The 15,558-nt window shown below is 38.7% G+C and overlaps 2 protein-coding genes across 4 annotated transcripts; both read left to right on the forward strand.

The window, feature by feature from the left end:
• The first annotated feature begins 2,702 nt into the window (after positions 1 to 2,702).
• On the forward strand, positions 2,703 to 4,738 carry LOC123726213 (uncharacterized). Its single transcript, XM_045693230.1, has 4 exons — positions 2,703 to 3,055; positions 3,536 to 3,640; positions 3,880 to 4,017; positions 4,131 to 4,738. Exons 1-4 carry the CDS (start codon positions 2,903 to 2,905, stop codon positions 4,326 to 4,328), a joined length of 594 nt encoding a protein of 197 aa, XP_045549186.1. The 5' UTR covers positions 2,703 to 2,902; the 3' UTR covers positions 4,329 to 4,738.
• Positions 4,739 to 7,393: 2,655 nt separating this feature from the next.
• Positions 7,394 to 13,764, forward strand: LOC106567187 (ORM1-like protein 2). Of its 3 annotated transcripts, XM_014136199.2 has the most exons (5): positions 7,394 to 7,412; positions 7,647 to 7,705; positions 9,155 to 9,329; positions 12,683 to 12,834; positions 13,020 to 13,764. In XM_014136199.2, exons 3-5 carry the CDS (start codon positions 9,156 to 9,158, stop codon positions 13,153 to 13,155), a joined length of 462 nt encoding a protein of 153 aa, XP_013991674.1. In that variant the 5' UTR covers positions 7,394 to 7,412; positions 7,647 to 7,705; position 9,155; the 3' UTR covers positions 13,156 to 13,764. The 3 variants fall into 3 exon arrangements, with proteins under 3 accessions (XP_013991674.1, XP_045549188.1, XP_045549187.1); XM_045693231.1 differs by lacking the exons at positions 7,394 to 7,412; positions 7,647 to 7,705 and adding an exon at positions 7,904 to 8,091; XM_045693232.1 differs by lacking the exon at positions 7,394 to 7,412 and having other exon boundaries at positions 12,683 to 13,161.
• The last annotated feature ends 1,794 nt before the right edge of the window (positions 13,765 to 15,558 follow it).

Raw genomic sequence — 15,558 nt, forward strand, 5'->3', positions numbered from 1 at the left:
CATGACAACTTCTGCACTACTCTAACCCTGGAAACCTCCACCTGCCTCTCTCACACGGAACATTTCTGACCACCAGCCCCATGAGCACTCCTACAATTAACACATACCACTACTTTCCCCAATGCTACACATTCCTTTGTCTCATGCCCTTCTGCACACTTCTCACACCTAGGAACCTCCATCCTACACACTGCTGCCACATGCCCATAAGCTTGACACCTGTAACAATTCGGTACAAAAGTTTGTAAAGGATAACTTATATATCCTAACATCACTTTGTCGGGCAAAGACTCAACATCAAAACTCAAAAGAACAGACAATGACTCTTCTGTTTCACCACTCTCGCCACCCTGTCTGCGTCTCGCCACCCTGTCTGCGTCTCGCCACCCTGTCTGCGTCTCGCCACCCTGTCTGCATCTCGCCACCCTGTCTGTGTCGCGCCACCCTGTCTGCGTCGCACCAAATGACGAGCATCACAAACACCGGGAATCTTCCCCTTCAGTTGGTCAACTTTAACATTTACTGCTACCCCAGTAATCACGCTTTCAATGGTGCCCTTTTCTTGAGAGTGAAACAATTCACATTTCTTTCACCCATTCGTATAACGCCGAGCGCCTTCTACCTTCACCAATTCCACAGTACCCAACTCTGTTTTCACCCACCCTGAAACCACAAATGGATCAGCCAAAAGGCAAGGGGACACTTTTTCCAAAAACTTCACTCCTACTGTCACAGACTCATCTTTATCCCAACCCTTGGTGCAAGCCTCGGGCTCCGAGAACTTCACCACACCTACCACCGCCGATACTTTGCCCTCATTCATTTCTATTTCTCCTCCTGTCTTCAGCTCACTCTGCTTACACTTTCTACCATTCTTCTTTAACAAACCATCTCCCTTTTTCCGCCATTTTCAACTGACTCAAGCTCACCGTCTTCGTCCCTCTCTCTCTTAGACCTCCTCTGCCTCTCTTTTTCCCTCCACTGCACTTCTCCTGACATACATCTTGTCCACTGCACTTCTCCTGACATACATCTTGTCCACTGCACTTCTCCTGACATACATCTTGTCCACTGCACTTCTCCTGACATACATCTTGTCCACTGCACTTCTCCTGACATACATCTTGTCCACTGCACTTCTCCTGACATACATCTTGTCCACTGCACTTCTCCTGACATACATCTTGTCCACTGCACTTCTCCTGACATACATCTTGTCCACTGCACTTCTCCTGACATACATCTTGTTCTTGCCTTCTCAAGGGACGCCATTTAACTGGCTGTCACAATCTCCGTCCAATCAGCACGAACCCCTCGGGATGTAGCGCGCATCCCACTTATAATCCAGCTGCTTTGTCTTGATGTTATTCCAAACTCTCAATGTTAAAAATGTTGCAATCGGTTGTAGGTAAAGTGTTGGTAGTCTAATGTTTTACAGTGAAAAGTAAATCCATGAACTCTCACCTCTTTGCCTGTGCAGTAGGCCTACACAATTGAATGTTTTTTAGTTTTTTTTGTCAAGCCTATGCTTAGGCCTAATCTAGATCTGATGACATGTATGTTTTGAACCTGGGTGGGAATCAGAACATAGACTATTCTAATACAGGCCTGATGGCAAGTGTTTGTGTTTTGGGAGTTGCCTGTTCTCAACTGAAGACATTTTTGTGTTGATCATGCATATTCACGCATTGGCTCCACCAGACCAGTGAATTTGAATACATTTCTGTTCTACATTTCCTTCCCTTTATCTTTCCTTGTGAAATAAAAACGTGTTCTCTAATTTAAACAAAGAACAATAGATGTGTTCTCATACTTATTCATAACAATGACATTATTCATTGCGGTATTTGCCTGTGTACTTTTCAGTGTACGCCTAACCTCCATTTTAGTGGTCAACAAAATATTTTTCTCATGAAGAGAATTTGTCAGGGGCTCAAGAAGTAAGCGGAAAGTTTACACTACTCACAGCCCCACACATTAGAAGCCATTAATGTACATTTCACAGTGGTTCTTTATGTAACAAATGTTGGCTAATTTCACTTGGAAGCTGTAGTTCTACAGATGCTAAACTGCAAAATACATTACAAAAGAGGAAATCCATCTGGAAATGATGATGACAGAGCTAGGCAACAGGAGTCATTGATGAAATGTCATCAATGAAATGTCATCAATTGACATTCTTCTTGTATAATTTTGAGTCCAAATGTTTGAAAGAGTTTGAATCATTATGCAGAGTCGTTGGCTTAATGTATTTTATGAAATATAAAACATACTTTTATTAAAAAAGGGCTTTTATTTTGGGGGAATATTCATCAGGCAAGAGTACTTTAAACTTAAATATCTAGGGCTAGGCCTATTAAATAACAAGTTTAATACCTTTTTAAATAAATAAAACAGCAATTAGGCTTCAAAACAATTGTATTCACTATGAACCATTTGATGAATAGGCGTGCGTTTGGTCGATTAGGCTAATTAGGACTTTTAGCTTGCATACTTATTTTCTATAAAAGTCCCAAGCTCTACAAATTGAATAGGGTATAAGTGCATTTATTGTCTGCACTCATACTGTCAGGCGAACACATACGCTACAATAAATGTAATAATAAATAGACAACATTTGTTCATTTGTCATTGGAAAATAGTCAAATACTTTGCAAACACATTCTTTACAATATGGCGTGGTCAACATAAACGAAAACGAAACTACACATTTGAACTCTATTGACTATAGGCTAAAACTCACCTGAAGGATGCCCCCGGAAAGTCCTCGCGTGACTCACCGGCCTGTAGTAAGCATATAAATGGGCAGGGACTCGGCTGCAATGTCACCGACACTGCGATTTATAAACACATGCAATACGGACCTGCAGAACTGTAATCAATCGTAGAAGAAATCAGAGTCATGTACCTGCCGTTCATAACCGTTGTTAGCCTTCTTGCGGTATTTACAGTTGCATTAGGCGCTCCAGTTAACCAAACAGTTGGAATCAGTTGGAATAAAGTCACAGAGGCCTCTTTAAAACTAAATGAACTTGCTAAAAGACTCTTAACTGAGGTAAGTGGATTATCATCAGTATTCAGTATTGCTAATGGTAGGGTGATGATAAAACTGAATTAAAGTAGGCCTAAACTACCCTGATTCTTGATGCTTTTGTGGGATATTTGGTACCTATTGGTTAAAAACTGGTTCAAATAACGTTGTTTCCACTTTATTTCAACCCCAAAAATCAGTATGATGACGTTGAATCAACGTGGGAAATTTATTGGATTGACAAAAGTAATACATTTAAGAGCATTTCGTCATTTTTCCGCCCAACTTTTTTTTTACCGAAATCCAATGACATTGTGTATTTAAAAAAAAGTTAAATTCACTTTAGTTGACAGCTCAATCAAATGTAAATCAAAACTAGACATTGAACTGATATCTGTGCCCAGTGGGTAGTCAGACCGTTAGAAGTGGAAATGAATAGGTGCCTGCTACAGGTAGGCAACTTGTATTGAATCTGCCTCTGAAACATTGAATCATGTCCTGCAGGAGCTCAGTCATTTGAAAAATGTGGAAAGAGTTGTCAAAGGGCCAAGAGTGCTGGTGGAAGCCACAGACAAATGTGATCCAAAAAACCTAAGAGCAGATTCAATGGTAAGTCACAACTTCCATTCTGATAGTGAGTTAACTTGGACCAACAACTTCAATAAGACACGTATGTGGTCAATGGTTATACAAATGCAATTTTTTTTCAAAATGTTTAAAGAACTAACCAATTCTATCATCCGGTCAGACACAAATGTTAATTGGTTGAGAAACAAATACACAACACCAAGTGTACAAAACTGAGATGATTAATCACCTTTTGTCTTTTTTACCATGATCCACCTAAGCCTTGTCTTAAGAAGATGGTTTTTGCTCTGAAGAACTACCGTACAGTATTTGGGATAATTAGTCAGTTCAAGAATAACTGTGCAAAAACTGGAAAGAAGGTGAACACAGTAGTGAAAGAACTCCTTTTAGAATTAAAGGTAAGTCCAGTGTATTTGATGTCTGAACCTACTGATGTCTCAATCTACAGAATCATATTTCAATAACTTATTAATTGAGGGACTGCATATCCTTACTCTTAATTGTCTTGTAGGAGCCCCATCCTCATTCAGAAGAGAAGTGGCAGGAAGTGAAGAGCTGGGAAGAGCCAGGACTGTGCCGTGACAATATTGAGAAGCTGTTCTCCTTCTCCATCCTCATGGCTCGGGTCTTTGCCCCTGGTGATCCTGCAAAACACATAGTGGATTCGCCTAAATATTGTATCTATAGCTCTGAAGCAGGCCACAATTGATTCATCATCTGTGATCTGTTTCAGTATTAGACAACTTAGTAGTAGATGGACATCTACATTCATTGTACGATCAATTTGGTCAAAATAGTCTGAAATGACAAGTAACTTTTGTGGTGTTGTATGTTATTACAATGTTTCATAAACATTTCATTAACACACTTATATATCTGCCTGTGTTCCACTTTGGAACAGTTGTTTATATTTAGGAATGTATTTATATATGTATCTATCCATATTAGTATATTTATCAAATGTATGAATTTGTGAAGTAACTTAACATATTTTTTACATATTTATTTATTTTACTTATTTAATTTATGTTAACACCTATTTATCTGTTATGTAATATTTTTTTTAAACAAAATGTATTTATTATTGGATATCATTTTCCACGTGTTAAATTGCTTAAAAAAATAAACAACTTTTAACTTTTAACTCTTGTTATGATATCTTGTTGTGTCAATAACGTGTCTATTTTTGCCCTTACGTCTACTGTAGGGGTGGATTGACCACCTTTCAATTCTGGAAAATGCCAGATAGGCTGGACCATTTTTATAGTTGGCTGGGCTGGTCAAAATTGACACACACTCCCAATTTTTTTGTTGCTGATAAAAATAAAACAATGAAAAATATGTTTTTGGTTAGTTTTTTTGAGCAATTTCTCTGTTGCTCTAATCTACACTAAACAAAAATATAAATGCAACATGTAAAGTGTTGGTACCATGTTTCTAGAGCTGAAAAAATACCAGACATTTTCCATAAGCATTAAAAGCGTATTTCTCTCAAATTTTGTGCACACATTTATTCATATCCCTGTTAGTGAGCATTTATCATTTGCCATGATAATCCATCCACCTGACAGGTGTGGCATATCAATAATCTGATTAAACGGCATGATCATTACACAGGTGCACCTTGTGCTGGAGACAATAAAAGGCCACTTTAAAATGTGAAGTTTTGTCACACGTCACAATGCCACAGATGTCTCAAGTTTGAGGGAACATGCAATTGACACGCTGACTGCAGGAATGTCCGCCAGAGCTGTTGCCAGATAATTAAATGTTCATTTGTCTTCAATAAGCTGCCTCCAATGTCGTTTTAGAGCATTTGGCAATACGTAAAACCGGCCTCACAACCCCAGACCACGCGTAAATATGCCAGCCCAGGACCTCCACATCGGTCTTCTTCACCTGTGGGATCGTCTTTGAAATTGTTACATGTTTCGTTTATATTTTTGTTCAGTATATAATGAGCATTTAGCTGATCAATGGGCAAAGGCCGGCCCCCCTACCAAGATGGGCCGGGCCGGTTTTCTGATAGGCTGAGCTGAGGTCATACAAACTCATTCAGTCAAATGCAGCATTAGCAAAGAGACCTGCTCAGACTCTGTCATCAGTTAGACAGCCAAGATCATGGATCGTAAAAAACGGAAAGGGTGCCTACAAACCTAGAAAGAGCACATTCTACATTGTCACCTCACTCAAAATGTCTTATTTTTGGGGCGGCTAAAACTATAAATTGGTCAAAAACTATTATCCTCATGGATTCATGTAATGAAAGTGTCTGCCCTGCCCCTGTGCCTGTGCCCTTGCTGGGACCTGCTGCTGTGATGAACGAGGCACTCTCCTCTCCTCCCATGTGCTTGAGAGAAAATTGTTCTGATCATATAACATTTAAAAATGCAATTGTGGGAAAAATACAGCTTAGGAAGCTTCGTACCCTTGGCCCTGTCGAAGAGTGGAGGGTTTAATCTTTCTGTAGGTATAATTTGTATTTATCAACTTTCGATATTCAGCTCAATTGCAATTATTTTACAATCATGATATTTTATATGGCTTTGAGATATGGAGCGGCATGCACGCAAATTGTGAACCGGCCATTGTGAGGGAATAGGCCTATAGGTCTCATGGGTAGTAGCCTACAACTGTGTTTTGTGTTTCCACCTCAGGTGTTGAACCCCAATTTAATTAGCCTATGATATTAGTTAGTGCACATACAGATGTATGTAGTTAATCTCTATTGAACCCCCACTGGAAGCGCAGTGACGTGGGCTGGTGGTGATAAAATGCCAGGGTCAAATTATTTTCCCAGTCTGCCCCTGATCTACTATAATAATAAATATTATTCAACAGCTAATAATCTATGCTAGGGAGGTCATCAAGGAATCTCTAATGGCTGTTACAGGATTTCTCAAACTGCAGTCAAGCACTACGCTACTTAAGAAGGAAGCTGTGCTTTCCTAAAACATTCCTGTTATTCTTTATGGAGGTGCACAGCTTCCTATTGTTGCCCCATACTTCAATATGTCTATTATTGTGGGTAGACGTGTAATGCTGACTACAATTCCTTCAAATAATGATTACGTAATGTTGACAGTAATTCAAACTGTCAAAAAATAATGTTGTACTCACTTTCCCCAAAAAAAGGAACTTGCACTCGGTGCACATAAGCTAATGTATACAAGGAAGTTTGGTTTATGACTCATTCCTTCACTGAATGGGCAGAACTCTTTTGAAGACATGTAATTAAAAAGCACACTGACGTACTGGTAATACATAAGCAAAAGCATTATTTTGTATTTTATTTCTCCCCCCAAACATTATGCATATTTGTTTTTTTCTGCCCGCTCACCAGTTGTGGAAAAAGTACTGAATTGTCATACTTGAGTAAAAGTAAAGATACCTTTAGAGAAAAGGACTCAAGTACAAGTAAAAGTCACCCAGTAAAATACTACTTGAGTAAAAGTCTAAAAGTATTTGGTTTTAAATAAACGTAAGTATTAAAAGTCAATGGAATTTCTCAAATGTACTTAAGTATCAAAAGACAAAGTAAAAGTATAAAGCATTTCAAATTCCTTATATTACGCAAACCAGACGGGACAATTTTCTAGTTTTTTTTAAATTGACGGATAGCCAGGGGCACACTCCAACACTCAGATATAATTTACAAACGAAGCATTTGTGTTTAGTGAGTCCACCATATCAGAGGCAGTAGGGATGACCATTGATGTTCTCTTGATAAGTATGTGAATTGGACCATTTTCCTGTCAAACTGCAACGAGTACTTTTGGGTGTCAGGGAAAAGGTATGGAGTAAAAAGGACATTATTTTCTTTGGGAATGTAGTGAAGTAAAAGTAGGCAAAAATATATATAGTAAAGTAAAGTACAGATACCCCAAAAAACTACTTAAGTATTATGTTTTATTATTTTTTATTGAGTACTTTACACCACTGCCGCTCACTCGTTATAACTTTATTATTGGGAAGCTGTTGTGCGGTAAGATCCGATTCTGAAAATAACTGACATGCACCATTACAGCCAATCCTGAACGAACAATGGAATGAGCATGTTTAGGGATTTCCTGGTTACAACAAAAGGTGAGTTTCTAGCTAGATTGTAAGGAAAGTTTCATCTAAAATGCTAAATGTCATGGGTTAGCACCTATTCACATAATCTAAATAGATTTTGCAGATTAATTTTAGTTTTCACAGCACAAACAGCTGTTTGTTGTTATTTAGCTACAGTAGCTAGCCAGTTTACTGGTGGAGTTAGCTTGCTAGCTAGATAGATGTTTAGCTAGCTAGCTAGTTAAAGCAGCAATCAGCGGTGGAAACAATAACAAAGCGAACTCGCCACCACTGTTTCGGTATAAAGCAGGTGTATGGGGCTTGAGAATTGTAAACACTCGCAAATTCAAAGACAGGACTGACCATCCATGATATCAAAAGTATACCCTTACGAAAAAGTTTGCAGTATAACTGAAGTACGTATTTACAGTATTTTTTTTACTGCAGTAATTTTGCCGTGTAACTGTAGGTACAGTGCAGTATAACTGCAGTACAGTATCTGCAATACCACAGTTGACTGCATTTACTGCACTTTTTTTGCAAGGGTAGTTTTAACCATGTTTATTATGCAATACAGTGTTTGTTTACGTTTACTTTGTTTACAAACATTGGAGTAAAACAAGCGTATATTTTGGGTTCTGATGGGGTACGACAGTTGAACTAAGGTATTTGTAAGTAATATTTTTCAAAAATCAATGGGTACATGTAAGTATGAAAATGGATGTAGGAACTGCAGATTGCCCATTTAACTCAAAGAGCTCGCTGACTTCTAAATGACCGACTGTAGTCACCAAATCAGGACTAAAGTGGCATGAGCTACTCAGTCAGATGAGTTGACGTTAGACCCACTTGCTATATCCACAACAAGATATTAGCTAGTTTTCGTAGTAGTTAGCCAGTCTGAGGGAGGGATCATGGCTGTGGGGATCAGTGGCAGAATTCTCAATTTCTCAAATACACTTGGATTGGAATATATATATTTTTTATACAAGCCATGAAATATGTACAGTATATTGATATCGTGGGTAGGTACCCACGATAATAGGATGCAGTAACAGATGGTCACTTTACCTGACCTAGTGGTATACTGGAAAGAACTAGGCCACTAGATTTCTACTTCCCACTTGACAGCAATGTTCTATATCTGACATAGCCTACCTCATCTTCTCACATTGATCTGTGAAATGAGTAATTGAGGGAACTGTGAAATATGCAAATTATGTACTCATTCTCTTTTTGTTTAGTACAATTTTCACAGAATTGAATTCTAGATCTTATGTTATTCATATACCAATAAAAAAATCTGCTCTTTCAAATTTTCCATTTAATGTCAAACTTCAATTCTAGAAATGAATAGGAATTTCCCAAGCCATAGGCCTAGATCCCGTAGATTCCTTTCCTGCATTAAGCTTCCATGTTTCCTGTATCAAGCTTCAATGTCCAATGACCATCATTTGTAATCATCCTCTGTTCTCTCAGGATGAATGTGGGTGTGGCTCACAGTGAGGTGAACCCCAACACGCAGGTAATGAACAGCAGAGGGATCTGGCTGGCATACCTACTGCTGGTCACCGTGCTGCACGTCTTCCTGTTGAGCATCCCCGTCCTCACAGTGCCCCTTGTCTGGACCCTCACAAATGTCATCCATAATCTGGTCAGAACAAGTATTTATAGTTTGTTTTTTGTTTTTCCAATCAAATGTAGGCCTCATTTAAATATATTTTAGCCCCTCTTTTTGATAGATATAGCAATTGAAGTTATTGGATCCCCATAATTTGGAACAGTAGAGTAATGCGGACTTGTGTTATGACATTGTAATGACTAATAAGTGTGTCTGTAGTAGAGGTCGACGGATTATGATTTTTCAACACCGATACCGATTAATCGGCCGGTTTTTATATATATTTGTAAAAATGACAATTACAACAATACTGAATGAACATGAACTCTTTTTATTTTAACTTAATATAATACATAAATAAAATCTATTTAGTCTCAAATAAATAATGAAACATGTTCAATTTGGTTTAAATAATGCAAAAACACAGTGTTGGAGAAGAAAGTAAAAGTGCAATATGTGCCATGTAAAAAAGCTACATTTAAGTTCCTTGCTCAGAACATGAGAACATATGAAAGCTGGTGGTTCAATATTCCCAGTTCTTCAATATTCTCAGTTAAGAAGTTTTAGCTTGTAATTATTATAGGAATTATGACGCGTCGACTATTTCTTTCTATAACATTTGTATTTCATATACCTTTGACAATTGGATGTTCTTATAGGCACTTTAGTATTGCCAGCCTAATCTCGGAAGTTGATAGGCTTGAAGTCATAAACAGTGCTGTGCGTCAAGCATTGCTAAGAGCTGCTCGCAAACGCAGTAAAGTGCTGTTTGAATGAATGCTTACGAGCCTGCTGCTGCCTACCACAGGCTCAGTCAGACTGCTCTATCAAATCATAGACTTAATTATAATAAACACACAGAAATACGAGCCTTTGGTCATTAATATGGTCAAATCCGGAATCATTTTGAAAACAAAACGTTTATTCTTTCAGTGAAATACGTAACCATTCCGTATTTTGTCGAACGGGTGGCAACCCTAAGTCTAAATATTTCCGTTACATAGCACAACCTTCAATGTTGTGTCATAATTATGTAAAATTCTGGCAAATTAATTACGGTCTTTGTTAGGAAGAAACACAGTTAGCAACGAGCCAGGCAGCCCAAACTGTTACATATACATTTGAAGTCGGAAGTTTACATACACTTAGGTTGGAGTCATTAAAACTCATTTTTCAACCACTCCATAAATTTCTTGTTAACAAACTATAGTTTTTGCAAGTCGGTTAGGACATCTACTTTGTGCATGACACAAGTAATTTTTCCAACAATTGTTTACAGACAGATTATTTCACTTATAATTCACTGTATCACAATTCCAGTGGGTCAGAAGTTTACATACACTAAGTTGACTGTGCCTTTAAACAGCTTGGAAAATTCTAGAAAATGTCATGGCTTTAGAAGCTTCTGATAGGCTAATTGACATAATTTGAGTCAATTGGAGGTGTACTTGTGGATGTATTTCAAGGCTTACCTTCAAACTCAGTGCCTCTTTGCTTGACATTATGGGAAAATCAAAAGAAATCAGCCAAGACCTCAGAAAACTAATTGTAGACCTCCACAAGTCTGGTTCATCCTTGTGAGCAATTTCCAAATGCCTGAAGGTACCACGTTCATCTGTACAAACAATAGTACGCAAGTATAAACACCATGGGACCACGCAGCCATCATACTGCTCAGGAAGGAGGCGCGTTGTGTCTCCTAGAGATGAACATGCTTTGGTGCGAAAAGTGCAAATCAATCCCAGAACAACAGCAAAGGACCTTGTGAAGATGCTGGAGGAAACAGGTACAAAAGTATCTATATCCACAGTAAAACGAGTCCTATATCGACATAACCTGAAAGGCCGCTCAGCAAGGAAGAAGCCACTGCTCCAAAACCGCCATAAAAAAGCCAGACTACAGTTTGCAACTGCACATGGGGACAAAGATCGTACTTTTTGGAGAAATGTCCTCTGGTCTAATGAAACAAAAATAGAACTGTTTGGCCATAATGACCATCTTTATGTTTGGAGGAAAAAGGGGGAGGCTTGCAAGCCTAAAAACACCATCACAACCGTGAAGCACAGGGGTGGCAGCATCATGTTGTGGGGGTGCTTTGCTGCAGGAGGGACTGATGCACTTCACAAAATAGATGGCATCATGAGGATGGAAAATTATGTGGATATATTGAAGCAACACCTCAAGACATCAGTCAGGAAGTTAAAGCTTGGTCGCAAATGGGTCTTCCAAATGGACAATGACTTCAAGCATACTTCCAAAGTTATTGCAAAATGGCTTAAGGACAACAAAGTCAAGGTATTGGAGTGGCCATCCCAAAGCCCTGACCTCAATCCTATAGAAAATTTGTGGGCAGAACTGAAAAAGCGTGTGTGAGCAAGGAGGCCTACAAACCTGACTCAGTTACACCAGCTCTGTCAGGAGGAATGGGACAAAATTCACCCAACTCATTGTGGGAAGCTTGTGGAAGGCTACCCAAAACGTTTGACCCAAGTTAAACCATTTAAAGTCAATGCTACCAAATACCAATTGAGTGTATGTTAACTTCTGACCCATTGGGAATGTGATGAAAGAAATAAAAGCTGAAATAAATCACTCTCTACTTCTATTCTGACATTTCACATTCTTGAAATGAAGTGGTGATCCTAACTGACCTAAGACAGGGAATTTTTACTGGGATTAAATGTCAGGAATTGTGAAAAACTGAGTTTAAATGTATTTGGCTAAGGTGTATGTAAACTTCCGACTTAAACTGTACCCTGACTCTGCTTACACTGAACGCAAGAGAAGTGACACAATTCCCCTAGGTAATGTTGTCTGCTATCATGCATTTCTTTTAACTAAATATGCAGCTAAAAAAAAATATATACTTCTGTGTATTGATTTTAAGGAAGGCATTGATGTTTATGGTTAGGTACATTTGTAACGATTTTTCTTTTTTCGCGAATGCGCTTTTGATAAATCATCACCTGTTTGGCAAAGTTGAATTATGCTGTGATTCGATTATAAATTAACAGGCACCAATTTGATTATATGCAACGCAGGACAAGCTAGTTAACCTAGTAATATCATCAACCATGTGTAGTTAATTAGTGATTATGTTAAGATTTATTGTTTTTTTTATAAGATAAGTTTAATGCTAGCTAACAACTTACCTTGGCTCCTTGCAGCCACAAGGTCCTTTTGATGCTGCTCAGGTGGTCAGCCTGTCAAACAGACTCCTCGTGGATCGCAATGTAATCGGCCATAATCGGCATCCAAAAAGAGGATTACCGATTGTTATGAAAACTTGAAATTGTCCATAATTAATCGGCCATGCCGATTAATCGGTCGACCTCTAGTCCACATCCTTTTGTATATATAGTGTATGTGTGATCTGTCCACCACAGGTGATGTACTTGTTTCTGCACACGGTGAAAGGAACTCCTTTTGAGACACCAGACCAGGGCAAAGCTCGCTTACTCACACACTGGGAACAGATGGACAACGGCATCCAGTTCACATCCTCACGCAAATTCCTCACCATCTCACCCATTGTACTGTAAGACAGAATATTTGTGCATACTAGTATTATCCATCCGCTTTGGAGCAAAACCTTTATTTCGTTTTTTAAAGTTTTTCTTATGGCTTGCAATGATAAATTAACGTAGACGAGTAAGTATTGAATTATTGCATTCTTGTTATCAGCATTGAATAATAACCCTAAACCATCTGTTAATTATTCAGGTATATTCTTGCCAGTTTCTACACCAAGTACGATGCCACGCATTTCCTGGTCAATACAGGCTCTCTCCTCAGTGTCCTCCTTCCAAAGCTGCCCCTGTTCCATGGAGTACGCATTTTTGGGATCAATAAGTACTGACACAACGAGATAGTATCAGATGTATGTTTTATTTATGTGTAGTTCACTTCTAAGGTCCAGAGGCGGAAGTGAAGAAGACATGTTAGGTAACTTTGAGCTGTTTTGAAGGAAATTGTTGTTTTTATTGCACAGTTCATGTTACCTCTCTGACCAAAAACAAAGGATGCAAAATGCACTGAACACCAAGCAATATGATTAAGAGTTACTGAGTGGCCTCTGCTTTATTTCACTATTCATTTTCATTATTTGACATTCAATGTGCATGTATCCTCAAACCATTCTTCTTTCTTTGGTTGGATAACATGTATTTGCCATTTTTTTCTAGAAAGAGTTTTAATGTGAACTTCGTCACCTTGAAAACTAAGTCTTCATAATTACTTGCATTTGTCTACACATTGGAATGTGTGATTAGAGAGATTAGAAAGGTGGCAGCCATACAAATGGAATGGTGGGCACCAGTATGTTTGTGGTGCCTTAAAGTTTTCAGTTGGCTGCCACATTCTTTTCATTTAGTTTGGTGACCAATCCATGTGAAGACTCTTGGATATACATTGCCATGTGAGCATTCTCAATATGTGATAGTGCCTAAAAATAAATGTTCCAATGTCATGTTTGATTCTTCAGCCTACATCTAAATACTTCCTGTGTTTGTTTGGAAATTTGGGGTAAATCCTTACCATTTTGTACACACACACAAGTGCACTGTGCAGCAGATTAATTACACAAGACCAAGTTTAATTATTGCATTGATTGTTCTCATCTAATCCCACAATGTTCCTTTTGTAATTCCTTGGATGGTGTGGGTTTTGAATGACATGAGGGAAACCTAAGGGGAATGTTCAGCAGTGAGGAACAGCAACACAGGAGTATAGTAACATTGTGCAGGAGTGAGGGGTCGGACCATCATGTAAATTCTCAGATTGCCTGTGTGGGGAATCTGGGGAACTCCACACACTTTACATGAGGCCTATTACATTTCCTGCGATGTGCTGATAAAACAGAGGGATTTCCGCCTGAGCTATGACCATGTTTGCATTTCAGTTATGAGGTGTCTCCCTACTGAGGTGGTGTGTTTGCTCTCCTGGGGGAAGTAGTGGAAATGGTGCCCTGGGTAATAATTTGACTACGCTGTAGAATATGCCAATCTGTTTACCTGGGAAGCACATGCAAATGATATAGTAGCTCCATCATCAGCTGTCAGACTGCAGAAACGAATATGGGGGTGCCTGACTCGCACCTACTGTCTGGAATGCAAACAACATTTGTGTGACCTTTTCAGAGGTAGAAGTGAAAAGCAAAAGTGTTGCACCACCTGGCTTGTGAATTGCAGCTAACAGGATCACAATCTATTCTGAAATGTGGTATTATTGAAGGTTGTCAAGGTGAACATTTTAGTTAGTCAAAGCATTGGGTGTTTGTCCCTAAATACCAGAAAATACCAGAGTGGCGCAGCGGTCTAAGGCACTGCATCTCAGTGCAAGAGGAGTCACTACAGTCCCTGGTTCGAATCCAGGCTGTATTTGGAGTATTGGGAGTCCCATAGGGCGGCACACAATTGGCCCAGCGTCGTCCGGTTTTGGCAAGGGTAGGCCGTCATTGTAAATAAGAATTTGTTCTTAACTGTCTTGCCTAGTTAAAATAAATATACAGCATAATACCAATTAGCCATACCTCCTGGATACATGTTGATACCCCCATTTACAACCACATTACTTGATGATGAATATCCAGGTTTACCCAAAAAACAGGTCATCAGGTCAAATAGGTCATCAGTGGTTCTGCTTCCACTTTTTTTTCCCACAACCACTGATTTTATGATGCATGCCTTTGAATTACAACATGCAAAAATTACAACGCCAGTATTTATAACTATGCCCATCAACAGCATTCTGTTAAATACAGGGGGACTGTGTCATTTATTAACTGAATTTCAGAGTAGAGGTTGTTATCTGAAGCATATCAGAAGTACCCTTGAAGTTTCACATAGAATCATCTAGGAATATGCAGCTATCAGTGTTTTAAGAAACCACAACTCATGAAACTAGATATTTCTCCAAAATGTGAAAAAAAAAAAATATATATATACATTATTCAGTTTGGAAATAATTTTGTGAACATTCTCTGCTCTTGCTCATCAGGAAAACTTTGGGGATTCTAGGTAACTGTCCCCGAGTAGCTTGAGAACCTCATAAAAATGGGTGGAAAAAGATAAGTCTTCTCTGATGGCAGGTTATTGTTGGAGGAAACCCACCTCACCAGAGACTACTGTAACTGCAAAATTGGGTTACCTGTATGCTTACTGTGAAATACTGTATATCCACATAAAAGGTGTATTGCACCCCCTGTTGTTCATGTATAGCAGTTTCAGTACAACTCATACAGACAATGCATCATTCAGTACCA

The sequence above is a fragment of the Salmo salar genome, chromosome ssa13 (genome assembly GCF_905237065.1).
Source record: "Salmo salar chromosome ssa13, Ssal_v3.1, whole genome shotgun sequence".
Lineage (NCBI taxonomy): Eukaryota > Metazoa > Chordata > Actinopteri > Salmoniformes > Salmonidae > Salmo > Salmo salar.

Excerpts from the sequence above, each read along its gene's own strand:
- LOC106567187 (XM_014136199.2), top strand. The coding sequence starts at position 9,156 with ATGAATGTGGGTGTGGCTCACAGTGAGGTGAACCCCAACACGCAGGTA. Across the intron at positions 9,330-12,682 it reads CAAATGTCATCCATAATCTG|GTGATGTACTTGTTTCTGCA; the intron begins GTCAGAACAAGT and ends TGTCCACCACAG. Across the intron at positions 12,835-13,019 it reads ACCATCTCACCCATTGTACT|GTATATTCTTGCCAGTTTCT; the intron begins GTAAGACAGAAT and ends TTAATTATTCAG.
- LOC123726213 (XM_045693230.1), top strand. The coding sequence starts at position 2,903 with ATGTACCTGCCGTTCATAACCGTTGTTAGCCTTCTTGCGGTATTTACA. Across the intron at positions 3,056-3,535 it reads CTAAAAGACTCTTAACTGAG|GAGCTCAGTCATTTGAAAAA; the intron begins GTAAGTGGATTA and ends CATGTCCTGCAG. Across the intron at positions 3,641-3,879 it reads ACCTAAGAGCAGATTCAATG|CCTTGTCTTAAGAAGATGGT; the intron begins GTAAGTCACAAC and ends GATCCACCTAAG.